Here is a 26,772-nt window from a genome sequence, read left to right as displayed (position 1 = left end):
TAAGAAACAAATATTAAGATTTAGTATGGTGTAATACCTTTAAGAGCCCAAAAGCAGTGGTTTGTCGTAAAGAGTCATAGATATCTTCTTCTGCATATCCAAGCAATACTTGAAGCTGCTTATCTGTTATGTGACTCTTTGGGTTCCTCACAAGCAGCGACACACACTGCAAATAAAAAAAGTTCAATTCTGAACATGTAATGTTCTATTAGAGACACAATTCTCAAAGTTGAAGGTGGGGCTCTCTACAGAAGATCCTTCTAGTTATTGATATTGGTGAAAAACCTGAGGAAATGCTATGGTGTCTTCAGCCTTATGACACCTAATGTCAAAGAACATTATTCATGCAACTGATCCCTATATACTTTTTAAAGGGAAATGTTTTCCATTGCCCCAGGTTCTGTGATAAGTTTAGTTTGTTTGTTTTTTAAAACTCTGTCTATGAACTATTTTTTTATGATGGACAGTTCTATGAGATTGCTTTAACTGGGCATTATGAATTTTACTGAGAACTATTTGAAGACCTCAGAATAAAGTGGTTCACAAACTTTGCAAATATATAATTTTAAGTCTAAACAACAATGAGGTGCAGGACTCTACTTTCTTCTGTTCCCAAGTTTCAAGTGACTGTGCAGAACTACAAAATAAACACAGTGCTATTATGAAGTCTCCCCCCACCCCGAAAGTCTGGCTAACTATTTTTTTCCTCATCCAACTTGGCCAATATAAATTTTGTCCAGGATTCCTGAATCATTCAAGTCTCTCTATGTCAAGGATATTCTATTGGATCAGAACAGGGAGTCGAAGCAAAACACGTGGTTTAACAGAGACTGTGGATTACTTAAAAGGCAGATCTAGTGGAAACACTGAGAATTGAAAAGAAATCTCACACACACATCACAATACTGATGAAGCTGCTTAACCTTAAAAAGAGCAACACAGATTTAATTAAAGTAAACAAACAGAAGTCTCTGGCTAGAGAATGGAGTCATCTTATATTTGCAGGAGTTAATAACAATGACAACATAACCATTTGGTCAACTGTTAACTCTGCCATCAATCCACAATCTAAAGTTCCCTCCTGCATTGCCCCACATGTCTGGGAAAATCATTTTAAAGTACTATTTTCAGAAGTTAAAGCAATTATTACACCTTCCTCTACTGTTCCTCTTGACACAGTTCCCTCTAGGCCTGGCATTTCTAATAATGAAGTTGAGCTTTCCATCCAGGCAAAGCTCCAGGGCCTGACTTAATCCCTAATGGATATTTTAACACAACCCCTTGTTGGTGGACCAAGGCTTTAGCACTGGTCTTTACCTCTACTAATTCCTCTGACTTCATCCCCAGACCCTGGAGGGATGCTATTATTGTTCCAATTTTCAAAAAATGGAATCAATTAGGCCCATGCTGTTATGGTCAAATGAGTTTGCTTCCCTCGTGGGGTAAATTATATTCTTCCTTTGGGTTGAGTCTGAGACCATTTTAGGGAATGAGCAAATCCAGTCCAGGAGGGGCTGTTCAACCTTAGACCACTGTCAGATTTCATATAATCCAGCTGATAAATACACAGCTAAGAAGGGAGATATGATTGCATGCAGGTTTTAGGGACCTTTAAGGGAGCATTTGACTCTGATCAGCTGCATTAAACTGTGGGAAAAGTTGGGGAAATCACCATAGATAAAATATTACAAGGCCTCATTCAACACTTGTATTCTGATCCAACTGCCTAAGTCCACTGTGGAATTGAGGGTCATTTATCAAATGCATTTAATTTGAATACAGGAGTTAGAGACAGTTGTTCAATGGCTCCACTGCTGTTCAATTTATATTTAAATCCTCTTGCTTTAAATTTTGACAAATTTTGGCTTGGCTTGGAGAAGTGATTTAAAGAGACAAATGCCTTCTCCAAGCTGGCCAATGGGGCGGTGGGTGCTTTGAGAGCCACACAATATATGTGAAAGGGCCACATGTGGCTCCTGAGCCACAGTTTGGCCACTCCTGGTCTAGTGCCTAGAGAGGTTCCTTGTTTTTAAGCAGAGGATTTAAAAATTGTTTTTTGAAGACAGTCTACTTGCTCTTCTGCAAAAAGACTAAAATCTACATAGCTGAAAATGGTGCACAATAAACTATTATTAATTAATATGACCTCCCAAAATATATTGGTTTGGGAAAGCATGATTCTCTTGATTAGGAAATATGTCTTGGAGACTGACCATCACTGTGAGAAGCCACTGTGTTTTTTCTTCTTTGTTTTATGGCATCCCTCCTGTAATGCAGTATTTTCTTATTTCTATTATATTTCAGTTTCACCATCTTGTTTGCAAGATTGAATGTCATTCCTTTCAATGTTTTATAGGGCAGAGTTGCTGGCAAAGTATATTTTAACAGAATCTGCCCTTGAGGCTTGCAAATGATAAATATTTCCAATTTTTGCTGGAGTGCCCTATGTTTGTGACTCTCAGGAGTGCCCTATGTTTGTGACCACTATATTATGCCCCTGTTAAGCAACCACTTACCTCCCTATGTTCTGGGAAATGCTCTCTTCTTTCTCAAAAATAATGACCTGAAAATTATATTGGGTGTGGCTAAATATATATCAGTCCTTTTAACTCTTGGTTCCAAATAGAATATCTAGAAATTTCTGTTGCTCAAAATTAGATCGATCGATCGATCGATAGATGGATAGATAGATAGAAATAGATACACACACACACCCTGCAGCAGGGGTCCCCACCTTTTTGAACATGTAGACATCTTTGGAATTCTAATAAAGCATGGTGGATGCAACCACAAAACAACTACTACAGGAGGTAGAGCCAACAACAAAATGGCTGCCACAGCTTACCTTCAGTCATACAATGAAGATCCCTGTGCAACATTGTTAAAATCAAATCTCCAATGGCCAATTAGAAGTTGTGCAAAAGCCCCACCCATTTTCTAAAAACATTTGGTGGGTACAAGAAAAGGTGTCGGCAGGCACCCAGGTGCTCACCATCACCATGTGGATCCCTGCTCTAAAGTATTCTGGATCAAGCCAACAGACAATGGGCCTTCTTCACCCACCCTCTTTGGTATCCCGTGCAGAAGTTCCCAACTTCTGTTGACTGACAGGGCTCAGGGCCTGACATAAGCTGTCTCACTACTAGGCAAAAAGTTGAGAACAGCTCCTGAAACCACTAGCTGAATAACAAGATTTTTTTTCAACATGACTGGGCAACACAGGCATACTCATTCTCAGCTGTTTTCAAAAGAAAACTGAAGCCTCTTCTGCCACACAGATTATCCACACTCCTGTCACTTCTTGCAGGCAAATGGATTTGGATAGAGCATCTCAGAGGATTAACACTAGAGTTGTGACTTTGATTATAACTTACTTTGAAAGAATTTACGACCAAATGGAAATTCTGGCCTTTAGCTGCTCCTGGTTTGGCGAAGTCCTTTAGCAGAAGGAACAGTTGCTTGATCAGCTGTTCCATGTTTGCTTCTACAGCTGGCAGAGGAAACTTTAAGATCCATAAAAGGGACTGTAAAGCACCAGTGACCACCTAGGAAAGAAGGAGGGTGCGGTGGGGGGGGGGGGAGAAAACCTGTGTGGGTCAGACAGGTTAGGCAGCAGCCACAAGGCCCTGACAAGAATGACTGACTTAAAGAAGAACCCATGTTTCTGTGGAGGGATTTATATCTACTTTCTGCTTTCATTCCCACAGAATTCACAGTGAAGTCCTTGGGATTTTCGGGTAGCTGGCCAACCAGGCCTAGACCTGCTTAACTTCACCAAGGCTGCTGTATAGCATGTCCAGATCAGGACTTATATATTTCTCAACACGGTTCTGCCAAAGTCATGGATATGAGCTGGATTTCGAAGCTTTAAGAGGCAGTGGGGTACAGTGGTTACAGTCTCTAACCTGGGAGACTCAGGTTCAAATCCCCAGTCTGCCACAGAAGCTTGCTGAGTGATCGTGGGCCTGTAACACACACTCAGCCTAACCTACCTCACGGTAGCCTACCTCATGATAAAATGAAGGAGAGGACAATAATGTAAACTACTTTGGGTCCTCACCAGGGAAGAAGGTGAGGTATAAACTAACTAAATGAATAAATAAATACCTAAGCACATAGTGCCAAAACATACATGGCTAACAGAGTTACACTTACCTATAACTTGTTCATCAATGTCTTCTGTGCAGACACACACTGGGACTGCATTTGTGAAGGTTGGCTGTGGACATTTTCTTTCTAGCTAAAAAACTCCAAAGGGGAGCACCCCACCCCTTGCATAGCCAGAACATGTGTGGGATTCCCACACCACATGCTCCATAGGCAGGCGCCCCCTTCCCTCAGTTCCCAGTAAGCTGCCACAAGCCCCCCTCCCTTTTGATGGCACAACAGGCCCTGTGAGAGCTCACAGCAGGGCAGGAAGGGGAAATGTGTGTCTGCACAGAAGACGTCAATGAACAATAGTCCAACTTTGCAACTCTGTTTTCATCTTCCATCTTCTCAGGGGTTACCCACCAAAGGGGCTTGCCTCCAACAAAGTAGACTCTCAACTGAGTTCAACAACTGAGTTCACTGCTGGTGGGACTGCCCCAAAATCAGACCATTCTGGACCTCAATTTGTGCCCATCTCTTCTCCCTAACTGGGGTCTTGATCCCAGATGACCCAACAAGGATACTTCTCAATCATTGGTCTGATACCCGTCTCTCATCTTCTAAAAAATCCTTGATAGTTAAACTCCTGACAGCTGCTAAAACCACGATCGCGCAGTCCTGGAAAAACTCATTGAATTTGCCACTTGACAACTGGCTACTTAAAGTCTGGGAACACATTGTAATGGATAAAATTCAGGCAGCCATAGACCACAAAGACCCATACCAAGCCTATGCTAAATATCTGGCAACTTGGCTTCCCATTCTAGAAAAGCTTGACACCGACCCATTTTATGCTAACTCTTATTCTAAAAATAAAATGTATAAGGATTTCCTTTTGCTATAAAATTTTTTAACAAGTTAATTTCAAGTTATTTAAAGTGTATTATATCTTCCTTTTTCCTTTCCCTGATCTTATTTTATTTTTAAATACTGTGTTATAATAACTATAATTATTATTACCTTCAGTTTGTATTTTGTTTATTTTGTTTTTAAATGTTGTTTTTGCTCTGTATTCTGTCTATTAAGCTTACGATGTTATTTCTGTTAACCTTCACGGTAAACTTCTTGCGTTATGGATTGTAAGCTACTTTTATGCCTCAATAAAATGTTTAAATGTTAAAAAAAAAAAAAACCAGTTCTTGATGAACAAAGAATTTCTCTCATCCAAAAGATGATGAAGCAAAAAACCAATAGAGTGCATTAGAAAGCTTCCTATCCTCATGGTGGTGAGAAGGGAACTGAGGGAGGGAAGAACCTGCCCACAGAGCATGTGGTATGTTTGGTGGGAATCCTGTACGTGCGCTGGCTCCGAAATCGGCAAGGCATCCCCTCTTAGGAGTTTTTTAACTAGAAAGAAAATGTCTGTGGATGGCCTGCATAGGTGCAGTCCCAATGTGGCGCTACACAAGAAGGTGGAAGAAGAACTCAAGAGTGGTCTGATGCTTATCAATGTCAAAGTTTAACTCTTCCTGAAATGTTCTTTGAGGGCCAATTCACATGACTTTTTGTATTCTAGCACAAATACTCAAGGCCAAAATATTTGTGGAAATGAATCAATTATGAGCAAGTGCATTCAAAAAGCCTGCATTTCCACCCCTGCCCTCCATACACACATACACATGATCCAATCCTTCCCCACTCTCACATTTCCATGTATATTGCAGGGAACACCAACCATTTTGATGCAACAGCAATCATTTTGATTCATTATTGCTGCCTAAAATGCAGTTTATATCAGAGTGTCTGCACCTAAGTGAACAATGTAAAGATGAAGATCTTGAAACAGAAGTGCCATTATTTCCAGATGCAGAGGAAAGGACTCTGGTTACCAGGTAGAAATGGACCAATGACTTCATCTTCTGAGCTCTTCTCAACAGCCATAAGGGTTAGAAACATACGTAAATGCAGCCAGAAAGGCAGCAGATTCAGACTTATTCTCTTATCTAAACTGGCATCTAAGCAATCAGTAGGCAAAAAGTGGGGATTCTTCCAGCTTCTTTATTTATTTTAGTGGCAGCATAAAGAAAAGGGCCTGGGAGAACTTCAGCCTTTGTACTGCAGAAGACCAGTTCCACCTAACTTCAGAATCCTACCTTAACATCTGTGGACTGAAGGCAGCTGATCAGCAGCTGTACAAAAGGATCCAGCATTTCTAAAACATGCCCATCCGAAGAATTTATTTTGGACCTCTTCAAGCTCACGTGGAGCAACTGCACAGCAAAGAAAGCCAAGGCATTACACACACAAAGAAGCATTCCAGTACTCAAATTAAAATAAGGGAAACTTTCAGGTTACAACTACTAAATGGATACAGTCCTTACACACATATGTACAACCTCAGCCTGGTACTGCTTACGCATTCCTCTCTGTCCACTTAAAAAGAAGCCACAAACAGACCACCAGGGGAGAAATAACTTTTACAAAAATGATGAATATCCCCACACTACTCTACTCTAAAATGCTTACTACCTCAGATGTGGGGATGAAGAATGAGAGGTCACAACAGCACAGCCACCTTACAGAGTAGATTATGCAGTGAAGTAGGACACAGCTATGGGGGCCAAGGGGGTACAGTTCATCTCCAACCCCATGCTACCACCTATCAGGTTATTAGAAAAATAACAAGGAACAGGGATGTATCCCAGTACCAGAGGTGCTTTCCTCCAATTCCCTGACTTGGAAGAGCATCTGAGAGGAGAAGGTTCCCTCTGCCAGAGGAAAGCACCTTCACTAGCAGAACGGATTGCAAAATCCAACCCATAAACCAGAGTGCAATAGTCGGCCTACATTACATTAAAAACGCCCGGCATGCTTCTTACCCGTAGCCCTGACTCAACCAAAATGTGCATGTTTGTCCGGCTGCTCACTGGTGCTTTTTGCCCTCCTCGAACTGGGGTTGGTGGAAGTAAGAGGCAGCTCTCTGGTTGCAAACGAGGATCTGGAGGAGTTGGGGCTTTTGTTCTGAAAACACACATTGATAAGGAAAGGTAAAGCAAATACTTGCTATATTACTTTGAACTAAGAAAGGGGGGGAAATCAAGGCTGAACTTCTCATAAATGCCTGAGAATGAGCCTGACTGATTATTTTCAGGTAATCTCAGTGACTTCAGTAACACCGCATTGGATTAAGAATTTATAAATGGCACCCTTTGTGGCCAAGGAGAAACTCTGACGCTCACACTAAGGCCTGAGCTTTATGCTTGCGTGCAGCCTCCTCCCTCTTCCTCCCCTTGTCTGTTTAGATTTCCTCTCTTGCTTCCTGGTTCAGCAAACCACAGTTTGCCATATGTCAAAATCAAGCAAACCATGGATTCTGGTTTAAAGGTAAACCATAATTTGCATACACAACTGTTTGCCCATCACAGCAAACTATTATTTACTTGAACTAGGAAGCAAGAAAAGGAACCAGTGCCTGAGGGAAGGAAGGAACAGAAGAACATGACTCACATGTCTGAATCAGGCCTATTTGTCTTGCGCACTGAGATTCATCAGAGTACTACTCATTTACCCTAGGAAAAAGTAACCCAGCGCTGATCTAGCTTTAACATGGCTTCACTGGAAGTAACAGAAGTAAAATGGGGGTGGGGGGAGGTTCCTATCCATGGGTTTTACCATGATGGTTGTACTTATGAACTAACAAATAGATTCCTCTTTTTTCTGTTCATCAACATATATTTAAAGGCACCAAATCACAATTTAAGCAGTGGTTCAAGCAAGCAAATTAAGTTTGATTTTATAGACAAATTCGTAATTCCTGATAGACTTGCCTTGCTTTCTCTGTCATTAATGGCAGATTTTCACTAATTAGGCCATGGCTCAGCAGAAGAACACATTCAGCAGTCATTGCTGTATTCATTATGAATCCAGATACAATGCGACGTAGAGTCTCATGCACCTTCCGGGACTTCTTTAGACTTGTGGTATTCTCTAAAATCTGCAAGTCACAAAAATCACCTTAACAGTCAAGAGTCCAAATGTACAGATTCTCTTTAGATCATATGATTTGGTTATAAGGAAGTAACGGGGAGGAACAGTGTTGGACTGGTGAGATCAAAGTTCAAAACCCCACTCAATCATGAACCTCAATAGATAACCTTGGGACAGTCACTATCTCTCCACCTAACCTATCTCATAGGATTGTTGTGAGGGCAAAATAGGGAAGGGTGGGGGGAGAATCTAAACCACTTTGAACGCCTTGGAGGACATTGTAGGACACACCTAGTTTGCCCACCACTGCATGTTCTGAAAAGGCACAGTATTACACTGTGGCCAGGAGGAGCTGCCAGCCTCTACAGCAGGGGTGGGGAACATCCGCCCCAAGGGCTGTCTACGGCTCTTGAGATCGCTTCAGCTGGCCCTCGGGGATTGCTGGGCTAAGCCGAGCAACACGGTGGCCTCCCTGGGCCTTGCTGGCTGGCAGGGATCACAGGGCCCAGCAGCGTTGTACAGCAGCCCCTGGGGCCTGCCTAGCCAGCCAGGATCGCTACAGGGCCTGGAAAAGTCACTGTCACCATTCAGGTAAGTTTCCCCCTCATTTCTTTATTTCCCTTTCTTCCCCCCATTTCTTTATTTCCCTTTCCATTTCTTCTCCCCTTTATTCCCCCCCACCCCCATGGAGCCTGTGTGGTGGCCATTATGAAAGACTGCTGCCTGGGTATGTGAGTGCCTTTAAAGGTCTGATGGGAGCACCTGCAGTTTCCACATGAAGGAAGGAGGTGTGAGGGGTGGGAGCCAGCTACCACCAGTTCAACTTGCACTTGATTATCCCAGATGGTGTGGCTTAATTTGCTAATGAGTGTGTGACCTAATATGCTAATATTAGGGGGAGTGGTCTAATATGCTAATGAGTTCCTGCTGGGCTTTTTCTACAAAAAAAACCCCTGGACCTAGGCATTTGCCTAGGGTGGCGGGTTGAGGTGTGTGTACCAAATTAGCCTCTCCCCACATGACTTCAAATAGAAAAACAATTATTTACATTAATTTTGCTGGCCTGAATCATTCTTCCTCAGCGGAGCACTGTTTTTTAACTTGATAATTTTGTATGGCCCGCAAATGAGGTTATAAATATCCAAATGGCCTTTGGCAGAAAAAAAGGTTCCCCACTCCTGCAGGGGTACTCCACCTGAATAGGGGACCCCAAGCTAAGGAAACAAAATGGATTCTTGTCCGAGCCAGGCCAAGCAAACACACTCTTTGCAAAATAGCAGAGGAATATGTGGGGGCTAGTTCTGATTACATTATAGGCGTCTTCCTTGTCTGGCTACTCTTCCTCTCCCCTTGGAATGATGAGATTATTATGGGTTCAACAGGTTAGTGTCTCTGTCATACTCCTCAGCCAACTGATTAATTGGCCATCTCCTTGCCTCTTTACTGCAACTCAGCTTCTCTTTTGTTTAATGCTATGGTAATGTCTGACACCTGGACAAATCCTTTGTCTTCTGTGCTTACTCCTCCTTTGGAGGAGGGATGGTGGCTCAGTGGTAGAGCATCTACTTGGTAAGCAGAAGGTCTCAGGTTCAATCCCCGCATCTCCAACTAAAAAGGATCCAGGCAAATAGTTGTGAAAAACCTCAGCTTGAGACTCTGGAGAGCCTCTGCCAGTCTGAGTAGACAATACTGACTTTGATGGACCAAGGGTCTGATTTAGTATAAGGTAGCTTCATGCGTTCATATGTATCTCTGCTAGATCGCTTGAACCATTCAGACCCATTCTAACCCATACTGACAAACATTACTGAGTTAGCCTCACCTACTGTTTCAATCTGGAAATCCATTCAGACACCAGGAAAGACACATCAGCACCCAGAGCCAGTTTGGTGTAGTGGTTAACTGTGTGGACTCTTATCTGGGAGAACCGGGATTGATTCCCCACTCCTCCATTTGCACCTGCTGGAATTTGCTTGGATCAGCCATAGCTCTCACAGGAGTTGTCCTTGAAAGGGCAGCTGTGAGAGCCCTCTCAGCCCCACCCACCTCACAGGGTGCCTGTTGTGGGGGGAGACGATGTATGAGATTGTAAACCTCTCTGACTCTGATTCAGAGAGAAGGGCAGGGTATAAATCTGCAGTCTTCTTCTTCATTAAGGAGCAATCAAACCTCTGGGAGGGTCTTCAACCCTCCAAACCTTATAAAACATGCGAGCAAGCCACACCTCCTTGTTCAGTCCGAGCACATAAAGACAGATTGTTCCCTCCATCATTCTAAGTAAGGGGACCCTCAAACGTGGCACGATGGCAGTGCATGTCTCCATCTTTAATTTCCAAATGGACCTCTGCACATCTGGACAGATAGTATTACCTTTATAAGAAACCCTAAAAGCCCCTATCTCTCACCTCTATTTTCATAGCCTCTTGATTGCGTATATTGTATTGACTATACCTTTTTACATAATTTTCTAATAAACGTTATAAAATATATTTGGAGTCTTTTCTTCCTGAAACTGGACTTTCATATTATCAGTGTAAAAGATCCCTGCTTTAAAATGCTCTGCCCAGGGCTACCTCTGCTAATTCCCCCATAAAAGAGGAGACCCCCAGTATTTCCAGTAACAACATTTCCCTCCTTTTTATTTTGAGGGCCACCTCAGATCTCTGAAGAAATGGCATATAAAACATTTTAAATAAATAAAGGCCACACATAAAAACCACATCTGCTTCCACATTACTAGGAGCCTCCTCCCATAAAAAGAGTCACATAACCTATTGTGCCACAGACTGCTCTTTCTATACTCAGGAGTTTCTTTTTGTATTGTTGCCTTTAACCAAAGCCTGGAAGGCCACCAACCCCATTAAAAGCCCTTCATTGCCTGCTGTCACTGGAATATTATAGGCCAGCTCATGCTGAGATCATTCATGAAAAGATGAACAGCAGCAAGCAGGGAATCACATGAGAAACTGCAATTCAAAATGAATTGTTTCCCCTTAATTTCGTGAATAAGTGATGGTAATGTCAATTATGTTAGCAACCAAGGCAAGAGTACTGTTGAGTAACCATAGACTGTTCATATATAGAAAGATGAATAGGTGTGGGACAGGGAACTCTTTTACACAACAGAGAGGTGTTTGGAAAGCGGTACTGATAGCTGGCTCTTTTTTGGACCATTGGCCAATCCCATAAGAAGCACTCTAGGCTATGAGATCACAGCGCTGATCTCTAAATTTCTGAGCTGCCAGAGCAACAAGGGACACTCACTGCAGAAGCTCTGATGCTATTAACATAAGGGGGACTTACAGTGTATGCTCACCAGAAACATTAGATTCCCTTATCCATAGCACAACACATTCTGGCATCCCACTGAAAATTAACTGCACTCTCTTACCTCTTTTAATGGAAGAATAAGCTTAGTCACATTGTCCTTTCCAACATACTTGGCAAGAATTTCATAGGAATCGTAACTCTTGCTTCTGCGAGCTTCCATTGCTTTGGAAACTATGCCTTTCACTTCCTTCTCTTCAGCAACTTCCCCAAACAGTTCTTGATTGAAAATCTTTTCAAAAGATATGGAACAGTTAGCTATAGCAGGACATTGATTATTTCCTCATATCCATAGCTAAACGTATGTCTGTAATCCAGTCACACGCTCTGAAATCTTAAGGGTACTTTCTTGGGAAGAGAGGACAGCAATTTCTTCTGATTCCCACTATGCCGCCCCCTCCATTTTGCCTCCTGTGTACTTCCTGAGGGTCCACTGAGCCTCAGGAAGGATCCAGTGGTTAAAGCAGGAGAGGAGAATCAGTAGAAATCACACCACCTTCTCAAAAACTGTAAGCACCCTTGAGGCTTCGGAACTATGAGGCTGGATATAGGCCATTAGCACCAAAAGAATGTTTTGATCTAGACTTACTCCCACTAAAGGAACAAAAGATCTGAAAAGGTGGGCGGGGAGTGGGGGGGGGGACATGATGAAGCTGGTCAGCTCCTGAACCAGGATATCTGATGATTTTGCAGAAGGCCAATAGTTAGTGTGGTACATATTTCAGAGTCAAACTGGGGCGGAGGAGATATGGGTCCAAATCCTAAGCCATGAAGCTCAGTGGCTAACCTTGGGTCAGTTACATCTCCCCATCTTAATGTACCTCCCAGGATGAAGAGGAAAAAACCACATACCTTAAAAGCCTCTTGGAAGGAGGGCAAGATTTTAAAAATGCCATTGGTAAGTACAGCTGTAACTATCCCAATCCACCCCAATTAATTCAACAGCAGAGGGATGGGCCGAAAGAACCGTGAGAGGAAGAAAAATATCTGCTGGTGCTGTTCTGCAATCACTTGCACACAAGTTCACACAGGGCTATAATTAAGTAGTCTCTGTAGCAGTTCTCAGACCTGTGCCAGAAGTTACGCAAGCTCTTATGCAAACAGATTGTCTCGGGGTTTACTTTTGCTTTGCTTAGGTAGTGTTCCAGGACAAGGCACTGAAGAGCCATTCCACAAGTGGAAGTCATATTCAACATGCAAAAGGGCACCTTTATTTAATTTTTTATTTATCTTACATTTATATCCCACCCTCTCTGCAAGCAGACTTTGGGCAGCTAACAATCAAGAATTCCACCCAAAACCCTGATCAGCAGAACCAAAATGCAAAACTTAGTTTGAAAGTGAAGAACATTCCACCTGTTCCTTTTTTTCTTGCAAAATGGCTTGTTACTTATTTGGGCTCCTTTATGAAGGATGATCTCACCCAATCCAAAGCAAAAAAGAATCCCCCACATCAAGAAACCTGTAGTCGTAAACTCAAGCCTGCAGTCACATCACCAAAACCAACACTCCTTTAGTGCCTGACACAGCAGACAAACACCAGTTTCAAGTAACTTACTTCAATCATAAGGTCTAAGCAAGGATCTAAATCACCAACATGAAGCCTATTACTGGCAAGGCCTTTCAGCAAGAGGTGGACAGTGAATGTCAGCACATGAACCTATGCAAAGAAAAGAAATCAAATTACTTTCTAGCTGTTCAGTGGAAGGATAGCACAGAAACATCACTTGAATGGAATACAGATGATAGCTACATAATTCTGAGCAACTTTAGTACCCCTAACTATGAAGTAAACCTGCAGTATAATCCAGCATTTCTCAAACTTCTGGCCCCCTCTGATTCCTAAACTTACTCTGCCTTCCAACTCAGTACTAACACCTGTCCCATGGCAGAGTGTGTAAAGATCCTTGTGAACTGCGCACAAAGATCTGTGGGCTGGGTCACTAAACTGAGATTGCCATTACAAAGGGGAATAGAAGTTATCTCTAATCTGCTTCCTAAGGCCCATACAGGAAACACGGCATTCCTAGATCTGGTGTGCATGATGGGTCAAACTAGAGGACAATTAGGCCTGAAGATAGTCCTCTGCTAAAAGGTGTTCAAATGAACTGTGTTTTGATGGCCACAGAAGGAAGGCTCCAACTACCTTAGGATCGTATCTCTGCATACACTTTTCCTACCCCCTTTCAGGATTCTTTACCCAACTCTACAGTGCGAGAACTGGTGATATAATCTAGCCACTGAGCACAGCTAAGGAAGCAACAGTTTTTATTTGTCCTGTAAATTCCTCCCTCTCTGATCAAAAAATACAAGGAAGAAGAAAACTATGACTTTACCTGGTAACCATGGACAAGGATTGACTGCATTTCTTTTAAGACATACTGGAAGTAGTGTGCTCCCAAAGCCTCCATCATTTTCATCAGGGTGTTACGCGCAATATCTCGGATCTCCTGCGCTCTGTTTCTCAGAAGAGAACAGACTTTCAAGACAATGCTGGAAACAAAGAAGGGCAAAAATCACCAGAGAAGTCAACCAGCAGAAAAATGCACATAAGAACATAAGAGAAGCCATGTTAGATCAGGCCAATATATGTTTAACTGGGTAAAGCTGCTGTTCAGGATTACTCTACGGATGCTCTCCAGCAAATTAACAGTATGCTATATATCTACTGTTTAACTGCAACAAAATTAACATTCTTGAGAGAGGTGTGTACCTTGGCAAATTTTCTTCCATTATATGTTTTGGAAGAGACTGCATCAGCTTGACCATTGCAAATGCCAGTGGCACCCGAACCACCTCTTCATCATTCACAACTTTGGATTTAACAAGCTTGTGCTCTTCATCTCTTTTTACCTGCAAGATACAAAGACAGACCCTCCTCAAAATCAACCATTAGAGAATCTGATCAATCCCTCTTGTTAGGAGGGGAGGGGAGGGAGGATCATTAGACCAGCCATGTCCATATAGTCATAATTTAAAAAAAATGTTTACAGAATACAAGATATATGAAATAAACAGTTAAAATTGGAACGTAGTTAAAATGCAGTTTTTCACAACCTAAGTTCCTTGATAAGTGATCTTGGGATTCTTATCAGATAAAAGGTAATCAAGCCTGGCTTTATTTATAACCAGGAATCTTATCCAGCAGGGTAATAAACTCCAAACAAGCCCCCTTATAATGTGGGCAACTAAAGAACATGTGCTCTATGTTGCACAGCAGACTTAGATCTACGGCCAAATAGAAAAGCTGTGCTAGCTGCTTGACAATTTTTTAGTAACAGATTCTTCTGTTAATAAGTCTGGGTGGACATCAGAACCATGGAGGCTCTATGGTAAAGCCACAGAGTTCCCAGCAATTCCTAGAGAGAGTTGACATCACTTCTGGGCTTTTCACAGAAGTGATGTTCACACCATTGCTGAAAGCACTGCCCCCCATTTCTCCTAATCACCAAGACTGCTAATGGTTGCTAGGCAGAATTAGTTGGCTCTGGTTAGACAAATGGAGTTGCTCCTGTGAACAGTAATGTTTATGCATATGTGGGAGAAATCATCTTGAACTAGAGAGGGTAATTTAACTTTATTTTGTATAGTAAGAGGAAGTTAGTAGGAAGTCAAGGAAGGCCACTCTTTTTGATCGTAAGGATTACCATACAAGACATTTTTTTTCTTTTGTGGGATTCTCAGCTCAGCTGTCCATATTCAGAATGCCAGCCAGTACAATGTGTCTCGTCCTTATTCTGAAGGCTCAAATGGCATTTTCTTTATACACACCCACAGCAAAAGTGAAAATATACAATAGGAAAGGGTGTGAATAACCAGTTTTTTTCATTTTGATATTGTGCAAAGTGGGAATTCTCTGCACCTCCCTTCTGAGAAGATGTGCAAGTTCCACTCCCAGAAATGACATTGCTGGCTTGCAGCTACGGCTACTTTGTGGGCTTCAGCTGCTGCTGAGTGGATTGATAGCTGGCTATTATTCACCAAAATACAGATAAATAGTTGTGGCAAGCTTTAAACAAAAGCTAACAGCCTGTCCTTCAAGTCACACTTCCTAGTGAGTTTGTGGGGCGGGGGGAGGGGGGAAGGGAGAAGCCACCAGAGCTTCAGCCACTGTCAAGTCCATTGTGGGTTTCCCCTGCCCCACCTTCTGTTGCCATGATGGAAACATGACCTCTCATTTCCTGGCCACCTTTGGTTTGCCTCCTCCAGGGATTAAGGGTTACTTCACCTTCCCTCCTCCTGATCCCTCTGGAGCTTCCAACACTCTCTGTGTTCCTTGGAAGATTTTCCAGTCCTTCTCACTGACACTGCATACCTCCTTTTTATCTCATCCCTCATTCCATCCTCTTCTCTAGTTTCCTCTCTCCAGATGCCCTGCCCCTCCATTAATCCTCAGATGCCAGGTGGTGCCTGGTAAGCACCTAGCCACAGCAAATCCCAGTGTGGGATCTTCCTCCCGGCACTTCAGCAAAGCTGAGACTGCTGGGCCAGCTACAGGGCTTTGCTTCACTCCAACTCCCTGGTCTGGCCTTGCCCATGCCTCTCCATTGGGTGCAAATTTAGGGGACTGCCCGAACATCACCTCCTCTGCCTTGTTCCTCCACCTTCCCGCCTCCTAGGTCAAGCCTACTTGACCATTGTTCTGCTGCCGGCTGCTCCCCTCTGCCCTTGCAGGTAGGTAGTCTTTGGGGTGGGGACAGTTTGGCTGGCCAGCTGTCACCCAGGGCTTCTCGGCTTGAGAAGGGGGCGCCAGGAGTTTGGGTGACATTTTCTTTCTTTCAACAGCTCCAGGCAGCTCCAGTGAGAGTCCTGGCTCGCCGAGGCCCAGACAGCCACTTAAAGTCAAGATATACTCAAATCACATCAAAGTGCCTAGAAATTCACCTTTGCAGTGAGACATCTTTGCAATTTCGGCAAGATGTTCCCAGTTACTGTTTCTTGAATATGTTTAATCAGACACTCCAACTCTTCCTTACTCCTAAGTAGATGGGAAATTGCTTTTGTAGTTTTCCCACAGTCCTCATTTTCTCTGTTACCAAACTGATTAGGCAGAGAACCACTGAGCTCCTTCTGCTTATCAGCATCCTCTGAAAAGTTCCTGCTAATGTCTTGACCTTCTCCATCACTCAGTTCCACCTCCATAGCTTCATTTTCCACTTCAGTCTGAGCATCCATGACTTCGACATCTGCTGGGAAGATGAGGAGAGCATAGCCCATTAAATGAGTGCAAAGTTCAACTGGAGACGCTAGGTTTTAACCTGGAACCTCATGCGTTCAAAAGATCTCTGGTAGATGTTTTGGAAGACCCTGAAAAGCAGCTGGCAGTCAGAGTACTGAGCTACAGGGACCAATGGTTTTACTTAGTATAAGACAGCTTCACATACTTAAAAAACCTGTGATTGTTTTGGAATTAGAAAGTTCTTCACAGAGATGTCACAATGGCCATCACTAACTGTGCCAAAGGCTAATGAAAGATTTGTAACTTTCAGCTATATGACCCCATTTTATAGTCCTTATTTAGTATATTAAGCCTTGTCAGACATAAATGGAACAACTAAAAGGTGTGGATAACACCTCCCCACCCAAGCATGTCAGCAGAAATCACTGGCACAGTGTTTGTGAGTTAGTACTCCATTTCATCAGATACATAAATGAGAAGTTTACCTTTATTCTCAATCATCTTGAGCTGTTTTTCAAGAGTATCATGGTCAAAATGAAATGCTTCCAGCACCGTAACTAACACACTGTCAAAAAGAGTGGGAGTAAAAACAACATGTTTTATTCAAAGTTTCCAACTTTTAAAACAGATAATGAAGAATGGACTAAAAAGACATGGAAACCCATTCTGTACTTTTCAGCATAATTTCATTTATCTTGTTTACAATGTACTCTTATCTCAAATTGATGTAAATTTACACATATACGACTTGTGCTGCCAACAAAAGGTCAGCCAACATTCTCATGCTGACACACCACCTCTCCCTGACTAACCGGGAACTGAAATGTCACAAACTCTAGGCCACTGTCACCAGATGTATTTTGGGACAAGGAAAGTGATAATTTCTTTGTGCCTACTTGTGCCAATCTGTGGGGTATCTGTTCCTGCTTGCACAATCATGTGGTTTAATTATTGTGCAAATACTCAACGGCACAAAAGTATTTTTAAAAAAACTGAACAAGCAGAGCAACAGCTGGGTAGTGTATACACTGCAAAGGCCAGAGAAATTGCTACAATTACCCATTCTTTGGATTCAACAAATAAGGAAGTGTACAGGATGTGCTATTATGGCTAATGCAGATGCAGCCTGAGGCAAAAAAAATCACCCGCAACAGCAAGTCACTAAAGAATGGCCCAACTTGTTCTGCATACCCAAGAGGGTTTGGGACTTGTTCTTCTCAAACAGTTCACCTTACAGAAAAAAATTAAAATTAAACTTCAGGGTACTCTCAAAGACAAACTGTAATGCAGAACAAGAGCTTGCAGTTCAAAGAGACCCAAATTGAATTCACCCAAGCCTGAAGAAGCATTTTGAATCTTGGCCAAGGGAAATTAAGACCACACAAAACTAAAAGTGACCTTTACCTGACGCCCAGTTTCTGATTGATCTGTCCTGTCTGCAAGACATGTATGAAATGTTTCAAATGATACAGGTATGCTGACCAAGAAAGATGTCTGCAAACAGCTCCTACCACTTCAACCGATGCAGTTATCATGTTTTCATGCTATCGAACAAAAAAACAAAAGTCTTCTCAGCTTCAAGTTATGCAGTAATCTGCCTAAGCCAGCAAAGCATACTGGGTGTAGAATAGTGACTAACTGAACTATCCTAAGCAGAGTTACATCCTCCTAATGCTACTGAAGTCAGTGGGATGAGAAGGGCACAATTCTGTTCAGGGCTCCACTGTGATCTAGGAGCAATCTGGTACAACTGTCACCTCTGCCACAAACTCAGCTGTCACTCTCTTGTAACCTTTTCTTTTCATGGACAATCTGGGGACAAGTAAACTAGCCAACACTGATGATCTGTTGTGATAACTACAGCAAGGTAACATTATGAAACACTTTGAATATTTAAAAGTGTTGTATAAATGCTAAATATTAAAATGTATAAGGTTGATGCTAAAAATCCATCCAGCCTAACACCGTTTCACACTCCAGACATCACATATAAGCAACATGCCAACAATTCTCAGAGCTTTTCTTTGGTTCATCTTTAGATTCTGAAGTTACTTGATAAAGTATTGCAGTACTGCCAAGTCCAGTTCCTAAAAAAGGTTATGCTCCATTCAAACCTCATTAAAAAGGCAGTTCAAAGTAAGTCAACATTTTTAACTGTCAAATTTAACACTACTTCACAAATTAGAAAGTTCCTTGTAGGAAAAGGGCTTAATGCAAACAACTGAATTCTAAGAGATACTGAATGTACTAAAGATATCGTAAGAATTAATCTGAAATACATGCCAGTGTCCAGTTTTTCCCTTTAAGTAGGTTAAGTTCTCCTGTTACATAAAAATCACCTACAATGCTGGCAGAAATAGGTCTCTAAGGACAATTTAGCTTCCTTCCATTATATTAAAAATCTCACCTTGAGCATTTTCTCATCAAAAATGGTGGTTGTTGCATAAGGCATAAAGTAGTTCTGAAGAGATTTGGAGGACAAGATAATTTTCCCTTCAGTTATCTGCTTAGCCAGTTTCTTCAAGGCTCGCGCTCTTCTGTGGATCTGAGATACAAAAGCATTCCATTAAACATTTAGTCAACTATTAAAGGCCTGAAACAAAGACAACTGATTACTGAGTTCATATTACCAGTGCCTATCTAATTTTGAGCTTGGCCTCAAATTATGGATCAAAGAATCTATACGATGTGGGCAGGTTCAAAAGGGTTTCCAAAGGCAGCAAAGCTGCAGCCACCACTCCTGGGTTGATGAGGGGCCTGGATAGGAAAGCAGCATACTTTCTGCACAAAGCCCAGATCCCCAGTCAGCTGGCCAACAGTGGCAGGGAAGCCTTGGAGTGGAACATGCACCGTGCATGCATTCCACCCCCCAAGCTGCTACTTGTCAAAGGTGGGGCCTAAAGAACTAGCAGTTAAGGGGAAATGGAGTGTCCCTCCCCCTTGAGTCCTGGTGGGCACCCTGCTTGTTTCATCACTAGACTCCTCCAGGATAAATTACTTCACGTATCTCACTCAATCTAGGCTCTATTCATCAAAATGGATGGTTTGAATAAGAGGATCGGTCAGACACAGATTACATAAGCAATCCTGAGTCACTGCTTTTTGAAAGCAGCACCGAGAATCTCTTTAGCACAAACCATATTTAAAATGACAATGCATCTTTTTATGCAACACAATCAGATAGGGCTAATAATGATCAGCAACCTTTAATGTGCTGTTGTTGAGAACAAGACAGCATTTGCACTGATTTCCACTCACAAAGCCCTGGGTACAATTTACTGGGAAGAACTTCTGCAAAACTCCACAGAATCTGCAAAGATGTGGGAATGGACATATGCTGTTTGTATTCCTTTCCATGGGACTTGTGAACATGATTCTGGTGAGTTTGGGTACCATAGTAAAACTTATAGTAGCATTTGTTGTACAAGGTAGAGATTTTGGATCTTCATATATGTATATGATACAAAGTATTGCGTTTTCACTATCATCATAACTAAAGATGTTAACAGAAGACTGTGTAGGGAAGGGCATTGCCTTTTACCTGAATATGCTTCATATTTTCAAAGAAGTCCATTTCTGGATCACGGCAGTCAGTCAGCTGGACCAAGTCCTGAAACTCTGGGTGTTTGGAGAATGCTCGAATCAAGCAGGAGAGCAATGATGTGTAATCCTGCTGAATACTCTGTAAGGAATGGGGAAAAGAAGCCAAGCATTCAGGAGAAATAACAATACAAGACATAAACTGAGATCTGAACATGCTAAACTTTCCTACATATTTATTTGATTTATATCCCTCCCTCCTCACCGAGGCGGGCTCAAGGCAGCTTACAACACATAAACATAGAATAAAATTAATAATTATTAAAATACATATTCAATAATTTACAATAGTTAAAACAATTAAGACAGCAGAAACAGAGACAGTCTATTAATTTAGTGTTAATCTGATGGTGATGGGCTTCCTCTGAAGCCCACATTGAATTCTTGTGTAGATTCTTTTCCAGAAAATGCACTCCAGCTCCTTTCCACTTTCCACCTGTTTATAGCAGTTAATGTAGAACCAACCCTTGCATACAAGATACAGTGGTATACAGGACCAATGCACATAGAAAGGAAGTAGAAGCAAGCATCCTAGCCCCACCTTCTCCCATATGTATTTGCCATATGCAAATGCACCCATGCACACACAAGCTGTACATGTGTAGGCTCCATCTACCCAATCCAGAATGAATGTTCCTGGTTGTTCTACAGTTCATATATGCTAAGTACAGCAACTGTGTGTGGGACCCCCCCCTCACTCTATGAGATCCAAGCCACTGTTCTATCCATTCAGGATCTACTATACATGAACATTCTTTTCCTCATCAGAGCCTTCAGAAGTGATGGATAGCGCTAGATACTTTCATCTACAAAGAAGCTGGAATGTGGAAAGTGACTGCAGACTGTTCACTCAGAAGTAAACCCCACCGTGTAGTACACAAGCAATCTTCTTGCATCCGGAGCTGGGCTATTTACCTCAGTCTTGCTCTTCAGCCCTTTCCTCAAAGCTTCCAGAAGAGTGCACTGGATTATTTCTTTGAACTCCTCTTCCTTGTGGTCCATTTCAGCTAACAAGTTGACAATGCCATTCAAGCACAGGATGGCACTGTCACTCAAAGACATCTCCCCTAACTGAAGGAAGACGGGTATTATAACACAAGGGACAGCAACAGGGACAGGGATAAAATATAATATTCAGAATAGTCATTGTGTGCATGAATATAGTTACTAAGTAATCCCAAACCAGCTCCCAAACAACATGAAACAATTGCAATGAGGATCATATCCCAAGTCAATGTTTTTCACCCACAGCATCGTTGTACATCTTCTACCATCTTCCCTTTCCCTCCCAAGAAGAAAGCCAGAACCCAAGCCAAACCTCACTCACAACAGCTATATTCTGATGTCTCCATCAAATCTCTAGATGTTTTTGGAATGGGCAGAAACCTGGCTTATCAGCAATGTGTGCACCCTCCCTCCTTACTTCCCTTGCATGAGGAAGGAAAAATGCCCAGTTCCTTGAACCAAAGTCTAAGTTGCTGTGCCATCCCAAATGCAGGTGTCTGGGCTAACTGGGATTTGTTTCCACTCGACAAACCAGGAAATGGGACATCATGGCATGCAAACTGCAGTTTGAGTCAAGACTTCTGAAATCAGGAAGTCTTCAGACATGCCGTTATGGGGAGGAAGTAAGTAAGTATGGCAACAAGTAGTGCAGCTGCCCATAAGGAACAAACACTGGCTTGCTATGCCCTCTGAAAGCAGACAATAAATGAAAACAGATGCTTAGTGCACTTTCCCTAGGAGTCATTTGACTATCAGGGGAAGGAAAAAATAAACAATGGAGAGTCTTCTTTGTTGCTATACAATTAGAGGAGTCCCGAGGACACGTGCTGGAAAGGCAACTTGTAGCCAAACTTTAATACTTAACATCAGTCTTCAGGGCTGCATTGTTAGCAGGCACATAGAATGGAACTGTGCAGTGGCTGACAAAAGTTACAACTCCCATTCACATACAGTGTGCTATACATTATGGTGTGTTTGTTTGGACAAATAGTCCCAGGATGATTGCCATCCACTTCACAATAAAAGGTAAGATGGAGTTACTCCCTGGTTTCCAGATATAAGAAACTTCAAGCTATTGCTCACAGGAAATCTCTAGTAAGCCACAAGCTAAATGCTAAACTTGATACAACATGCAAGCTTAAATTAAAATATATGCCCAGGATAGGTTAACAGCTGTTTTGTACAGGAAGTGTAATAGGATGAATGGGAATTTCTAGGAGAAAGCTGGGGCATAAGAAGCTGCCTTATAGAGAGTCCATATAAGCCAACACTGTCTATGACTAACAGGGGTTCTCCAAGGCTACAGATAGGGATCTTTCTGGGTGTGCTAACTCTGATAATACAGGGATTGCATGCAAATAAACATTGAGTTGTTTCTAAAATGATGCAGCTGCAAAACTAGAACAGATTCTAAAGAGCGTCATCAAAAAAGGAAGGGCAGATTTTGTTTCCATGTGGGCATTGCTCACCTGTATTGTGTAGAAACAGTTATGCATGACTGGAATCAGGTAGCAGACATCCACAGTTCTCATTTCCTTGATATGAGACGCAACAGCTTGAAACGCTGACAGACGGGTGTCGAAGTCAATATCATCTAAATGTCGTGGATCGAAAGCATTCAACTAATAAGATAGACAGGAGAACTACTAAGAAGGTCTGAATCAAAAAGTTACAAAATAAAAAATGGTACATAAACATCAGGGAAAATATCACATACCTGAACAGTGTCTGTAATGTATTTTAAATCACTCTCCAAATCCGATAGAGTCTTTAAAAATGGGAGGAAAGATCTTTAGTTAAAGTTATATTTAACAAACATAAAATAACAGCTACTTTATGTACAAGTCGCTTCCTGAATAATCACATATGAGAAGCAAGAAATACAAACAGCACAAATATGTGAGGAATAGACACTGTGGCTGAATAGAAACCCATGCATTCTCTGCACTTCATAGGATGTACAAATTGTATACCCTTCATGGAAGAAACAGCCATCTAGGAAAAACTGGTTATTTTAAAGCAGCAAATCTAAATTTCTCCTTCCTACACTAAATAAAAATCAGGTTGCAGGGTATTAAAATATTTTGAGATAAATATTAACCTACGCCTCCTGAACCATCTTTTCCCTAAGCGTCTGTTTGTTTTTTTAATTTTCTTCATAAGCTGTATCTATCTAATCATTATGGCTGCTCTTTTTTTTGTTTGTCTCAAACATCTGCTTTGCATTTTGGTCAGCAAGCAATTTTGTGAAATGTGAAAACACCATTCTTTTGTCCTAGCTGTGCTCCACTTAATGTCACCTGCTACTTTGTTGCTCAGCCATCAATTTTGGTGACATCTCTTTGGAATGCCTTACTATCTGCTATGAAAACTTTATTTCCCATGGTGTTTGGAATCCCTGAGGGGAAAAAAACTTCTGAAAACCCCGCCCTTACCAGCTCAACCAGAGAAAGGAATGGGAAGAAGGAGAAAAAGGAAGGGGGCAGATTCATGAGGGAGAACACGGTGGTTGAAAAGGCCTGTAAGCCCTGCTGTGCTCCTTGTTAAAGGGCCTTAGCTAGAAATAGGACCAGAACATAAACAAATCACTTTCAGACTCCCAGAATTACTTAAATTGAGCCTGTGAGGAGAGAGGGGTGATCTATCATTAATGGAAACTATAGATGTAGTTTATATACATACCTGGAAAACTCTGCAGAGTGTCTGACGAGACAATTTGTTCTGAACAACAGAAAAGAGTTTTGCCAGAGGTTTGAGAAAATCTGCTGGTTTCAAACAGTGCTTCAGCAGATTCTGTACTGTTTCCAAGATGTCAATCTCTGTATCCTGAAAGAAACAGTTAAGTTGTAAAGCTAATGTTGTAAGAAGGACCTTTATGCAGTTCTTGATGAGCCTTTTGATATAAAATGTGTATGTCACAGATATCAAGCAAGAAATAATGAGTGGGAAGTACAGAATTCACCTTCTTTACTTCCACTACCAATACCCTCAAAAAAACATGATAACTTAACTAGACATTGACATTCAGTTGTCTGTGGACAGTTAACTGCCTGAAGATGTTTATCACATTGTTCTACAAGCAAAAGAACACATCAACAAGACGAACAGCTTTGGAAAACAAAGCTCCACTAATCCTTCAGTTAAAAAGGAGCTCATACTTGCACAATCTTCTTAAATAAGCTTAACATCCCAGTTTGCAGACAGACCAATGCTCCAGTTTTCAACAAACCATTTATTAGGCATTTGTGAATGCTCTAGTCAATGGATCTTACTGGCAGGAAAACAAAGAGGATGAGGGAGTTTTTCTTCAGAAACATATGACCATCTCCCCACCTTAAAGCTATTACTCTTTTTGTATTGTTACTTTTTAAAAAAAATCCTCGCTTTCAAAGATTCTGTATCTTTCTGTGACATTCCTTTTTGTGCCATCTTACATAAGATATGGCTAATGACATTTCATTCTTATTCCAAGGCAAATATAGAATGGCAGTCTAGGGAATTTTAAGCCAAGATCACAGTTTGGAAGCTTCAATGAGATTCAGTCTCTCTCTCTCTCTCACACACACACACACACACACACACACAGAGTTGTGGTGTTGGCAGCAGCACTGAAGGAGGGTCCTGGGGGCAGCAAAATGAGTAGAGTCATCCTTGTGCTGTCATCTTGGCCCATGTCATGTTTAAATAAGCTTCAATATAACAACACTGTAAAGGAACTATTACAGTTAATGGGGAGATGTTCTTGCGGAGGACAACAGCTTACAAAGTTTACACACCAAGTTCAGGAGTGTATTGAGATCTCAGTTCCTAGACCAGGGGTGGCCAAACGATGGCTCAGGAGCCACATTTGGTTCTTTCACGCACATTGTGTGGCTCTGGCCTGCTGACCAGCTTGGAGATGCATTTATTTCTTCAAATCACTTCTCCAAGCCAAGCCAGCCGATGGCTTGGAGAATGCATTTAAAGTTAAAGTTTTCACCTCTTTCTCCCTCCCTCCCTCCCTCCCTCCCTCCCTCCCTCCTTCCTTCCTTCCTTCCCTCCTTCCCTCCCTCCTTCCTTCCTTCCTTCATCTGATGTTAATGCCTTGTGGCTCTCAAACATCTGACATATATTCTATGTGGTTCTTACATTAAGCAGGTTTGGCCAACCCTGTTCTAGACTACGTTCTTAACCATCATGCTACATGAGCCCTACTTTAAGCAATACCAAAGACACAGATTTAAGAACACTGCCAGAAGGGTTACCACTTCACTGCAGACTGTGATACTTATTTTAAAAACTTCATCAGAAACCAATCCCATATTCACAGAAATAAACCCAAACCTACCTGTGAAATATTAGTCTGGTGAAGAAAAGGGAGCAGGAGGCTAATAAGGATGCAACTCTGACTTCCGTCCTTTATAAACCTGCTAATTCTAGAGGAAACAGAAGCAAAGACATTATTCTTGTACTCACCAACCCACTTCCAGCAGATACTGAAATTACTATCTAGATTACAAGATGATGTTCTAAGTGAATATTTTCATAAAGTGCATTGTATTGATGTTCTTTTTACAAAAGACACAAGAATGTAGTAATAAAGGCAGCAAAAGGAGTGCAATGGGTCAGTTGTTTGGTTGCTACAATAGTAAATGACTATTTACCCCTGTTCTCCAGGTGCCAGTTCAGAACTCTATGTTCCAGACTGGTTCTAAACATAAGACTTGAACAACTTGTTGGGCTCCCCCTGTGGCTCCCAAGGTTGTCCTGGTGCCGCTGTTGCCTTGAGGCTCCTCATGGCCCTCCCCCCGAGTGGTCGGAGGTCTCAGAATAGGTGGGGGGGGGGAGGTCGGGTTACTTCACCCTTAAGAACCCCCCCCCCGGCTCAGCAATTGAGGCTCCCTTCTCTTCTCACTCTGCTGGGCAGACTCTCCCTTATTGCCTGCCAGCCTTCCTCCCCCAACCTCCTGGGATGGCCTCCTTTTATTCCCCACCTGGGTCTCCCACCCACTCTTGAACCTCCCCCCTCTCCCAGCCCCACCTCTGCTTTTAAGCTCTGATGCCCAGACATGAGTGCCTGGGCATCGTTCCCTATTTCCAGGCTGTTCTTGCTTGTAGACACAGTGGTGCCAGCCACCGCGGCAAGGTGCCTAGGCCCCACTTCTCCCCAGGTCAGCTGGGCGACAGCTCGCTGTCTTCCTTCCTCTCATCAGCTGCCAGGGGCCTTGCCACTTCTCCCACAAGCGGCCACGGGCCCGACCCACACCATGGCTGGGGGACCTCCACCGGAGGGGCTCCTCCAACACCATCTCTGGGGGCTTGGGCTGCCCTTGATCACTCCCGGGAGGTGGGTAAGTGGCAGGCCCTTGCACTGAAGTCAGGGTCTTTGGCAAGGGCAGCTTAGGTGACTATGATGGAGGGGGGGGGGCAGCCCATCAAGGCCCGACTGGCTCCGGGTGGGACACAACTTTCCTAACTACAGGAATCCCAGCTCTGAGAAGCAGCTACTAAGAACAGCTACCAGAAGCGACAGATTGGCTGATTGGCTTGGCTTGATGTTTCAGCAGACAAACTGCAAGGAAAACCTTTAATTAGTTCCCAATTCA

The 26,772-nt window shown here is 42.4% G+C and overlaps 1 protein-coding gene across 1 annotated transcript in view; it reads right to left on the bottom strand.

The window, feature by feature from the left end:
• The window catches only part of UTP20 (UTP20 small subunit processome component), a 100,216-nt gene that overhangs the window by 11,984 nt on the left and 61,460 nt on the right, over positions 1-26,772 (bottom strand). Inside the window, exons 32-50 of the mRNA XM_060245253.1 lie at positions 25,515-25,602; positions 23,870-24,013; positions 22,905-22,955; positions 22,657-22,809; positions 21,098-21,253; positions 20,124-20,264; positions 18,990-19,127; positions 17,987-18,126; positions 17,068-17,147; positions 16,288-16,589; positions 14,117-14,256; positions 13,740-13,896; positions 12,962-13,063; positions 11,468-11,635; positions 7,917-8,083; positions 6,969-7,110; positions 6,243-6,359; positions 3,375-3,545; positions 38-166 (exon numbers count right to left, since the gene is read on the bottom strand). Coding sequence (XP_060101236.1) covers positions 38-166; positions 3,375-3,545; positions 6,243-6,359; positions 6,969-7,110; positions 7,917-8,083; positions 11,468-11,635; positions 12,962-13,063; positions 13,740-13,896; positions 14,117-14,256; positions 16,288-16,589; positions 17,068-17,147; positions 17,987-18,126; positions 18,990-19,127; positions 20,124-20,264; positions 21,098-21,253; positions 22,657-22,809; positions 22,905-22,955; positions 23,870-24,013; positions 25,515-25,602 — 2,686 coding nt within the window. The remainder of the gene's footprint in view (positions 1-37; positions 167-3,374; positions 3,546-6,242; positions 6,360-6,968; positions 7,111-7,916; positions 8,084-11,467; positions 11,636-12,961; positions 13,064-13,739; positions 13,897-14,116; positions 14,257-16,287; positions 16,590-17,067; positions 17,148-17,986; positions 18,127-18,989; positions 19,128-20,123; positions 20,265-21,097; positions 21,254-22,656; positions 22,810-22,904; positions 22,956-23,869; positions 24,014-25,514; positions 25,603-26,772) is intronic.

Source organism: Heteronotia binoei, chromosome 8, assembly GCF_032191835.1.
Source record: "Heteronotia binoei isolate CCM8104 ecotype False Entrance Well chromosome 8, APGP_CSIRO_Hbin_v1, whole genome shotgun sequence".
NCBI lineage: Eukaryota > Metazoa > Chordata > Lepidosauria > Squamata > Gekkonidae > Heteronotia > Heteronotia binoei.
The sequence above is the reverse complement of the archived record's forward strand: the minus strand, read 5'-3'. Positions and strand labels throughout refer to the sequence as shown.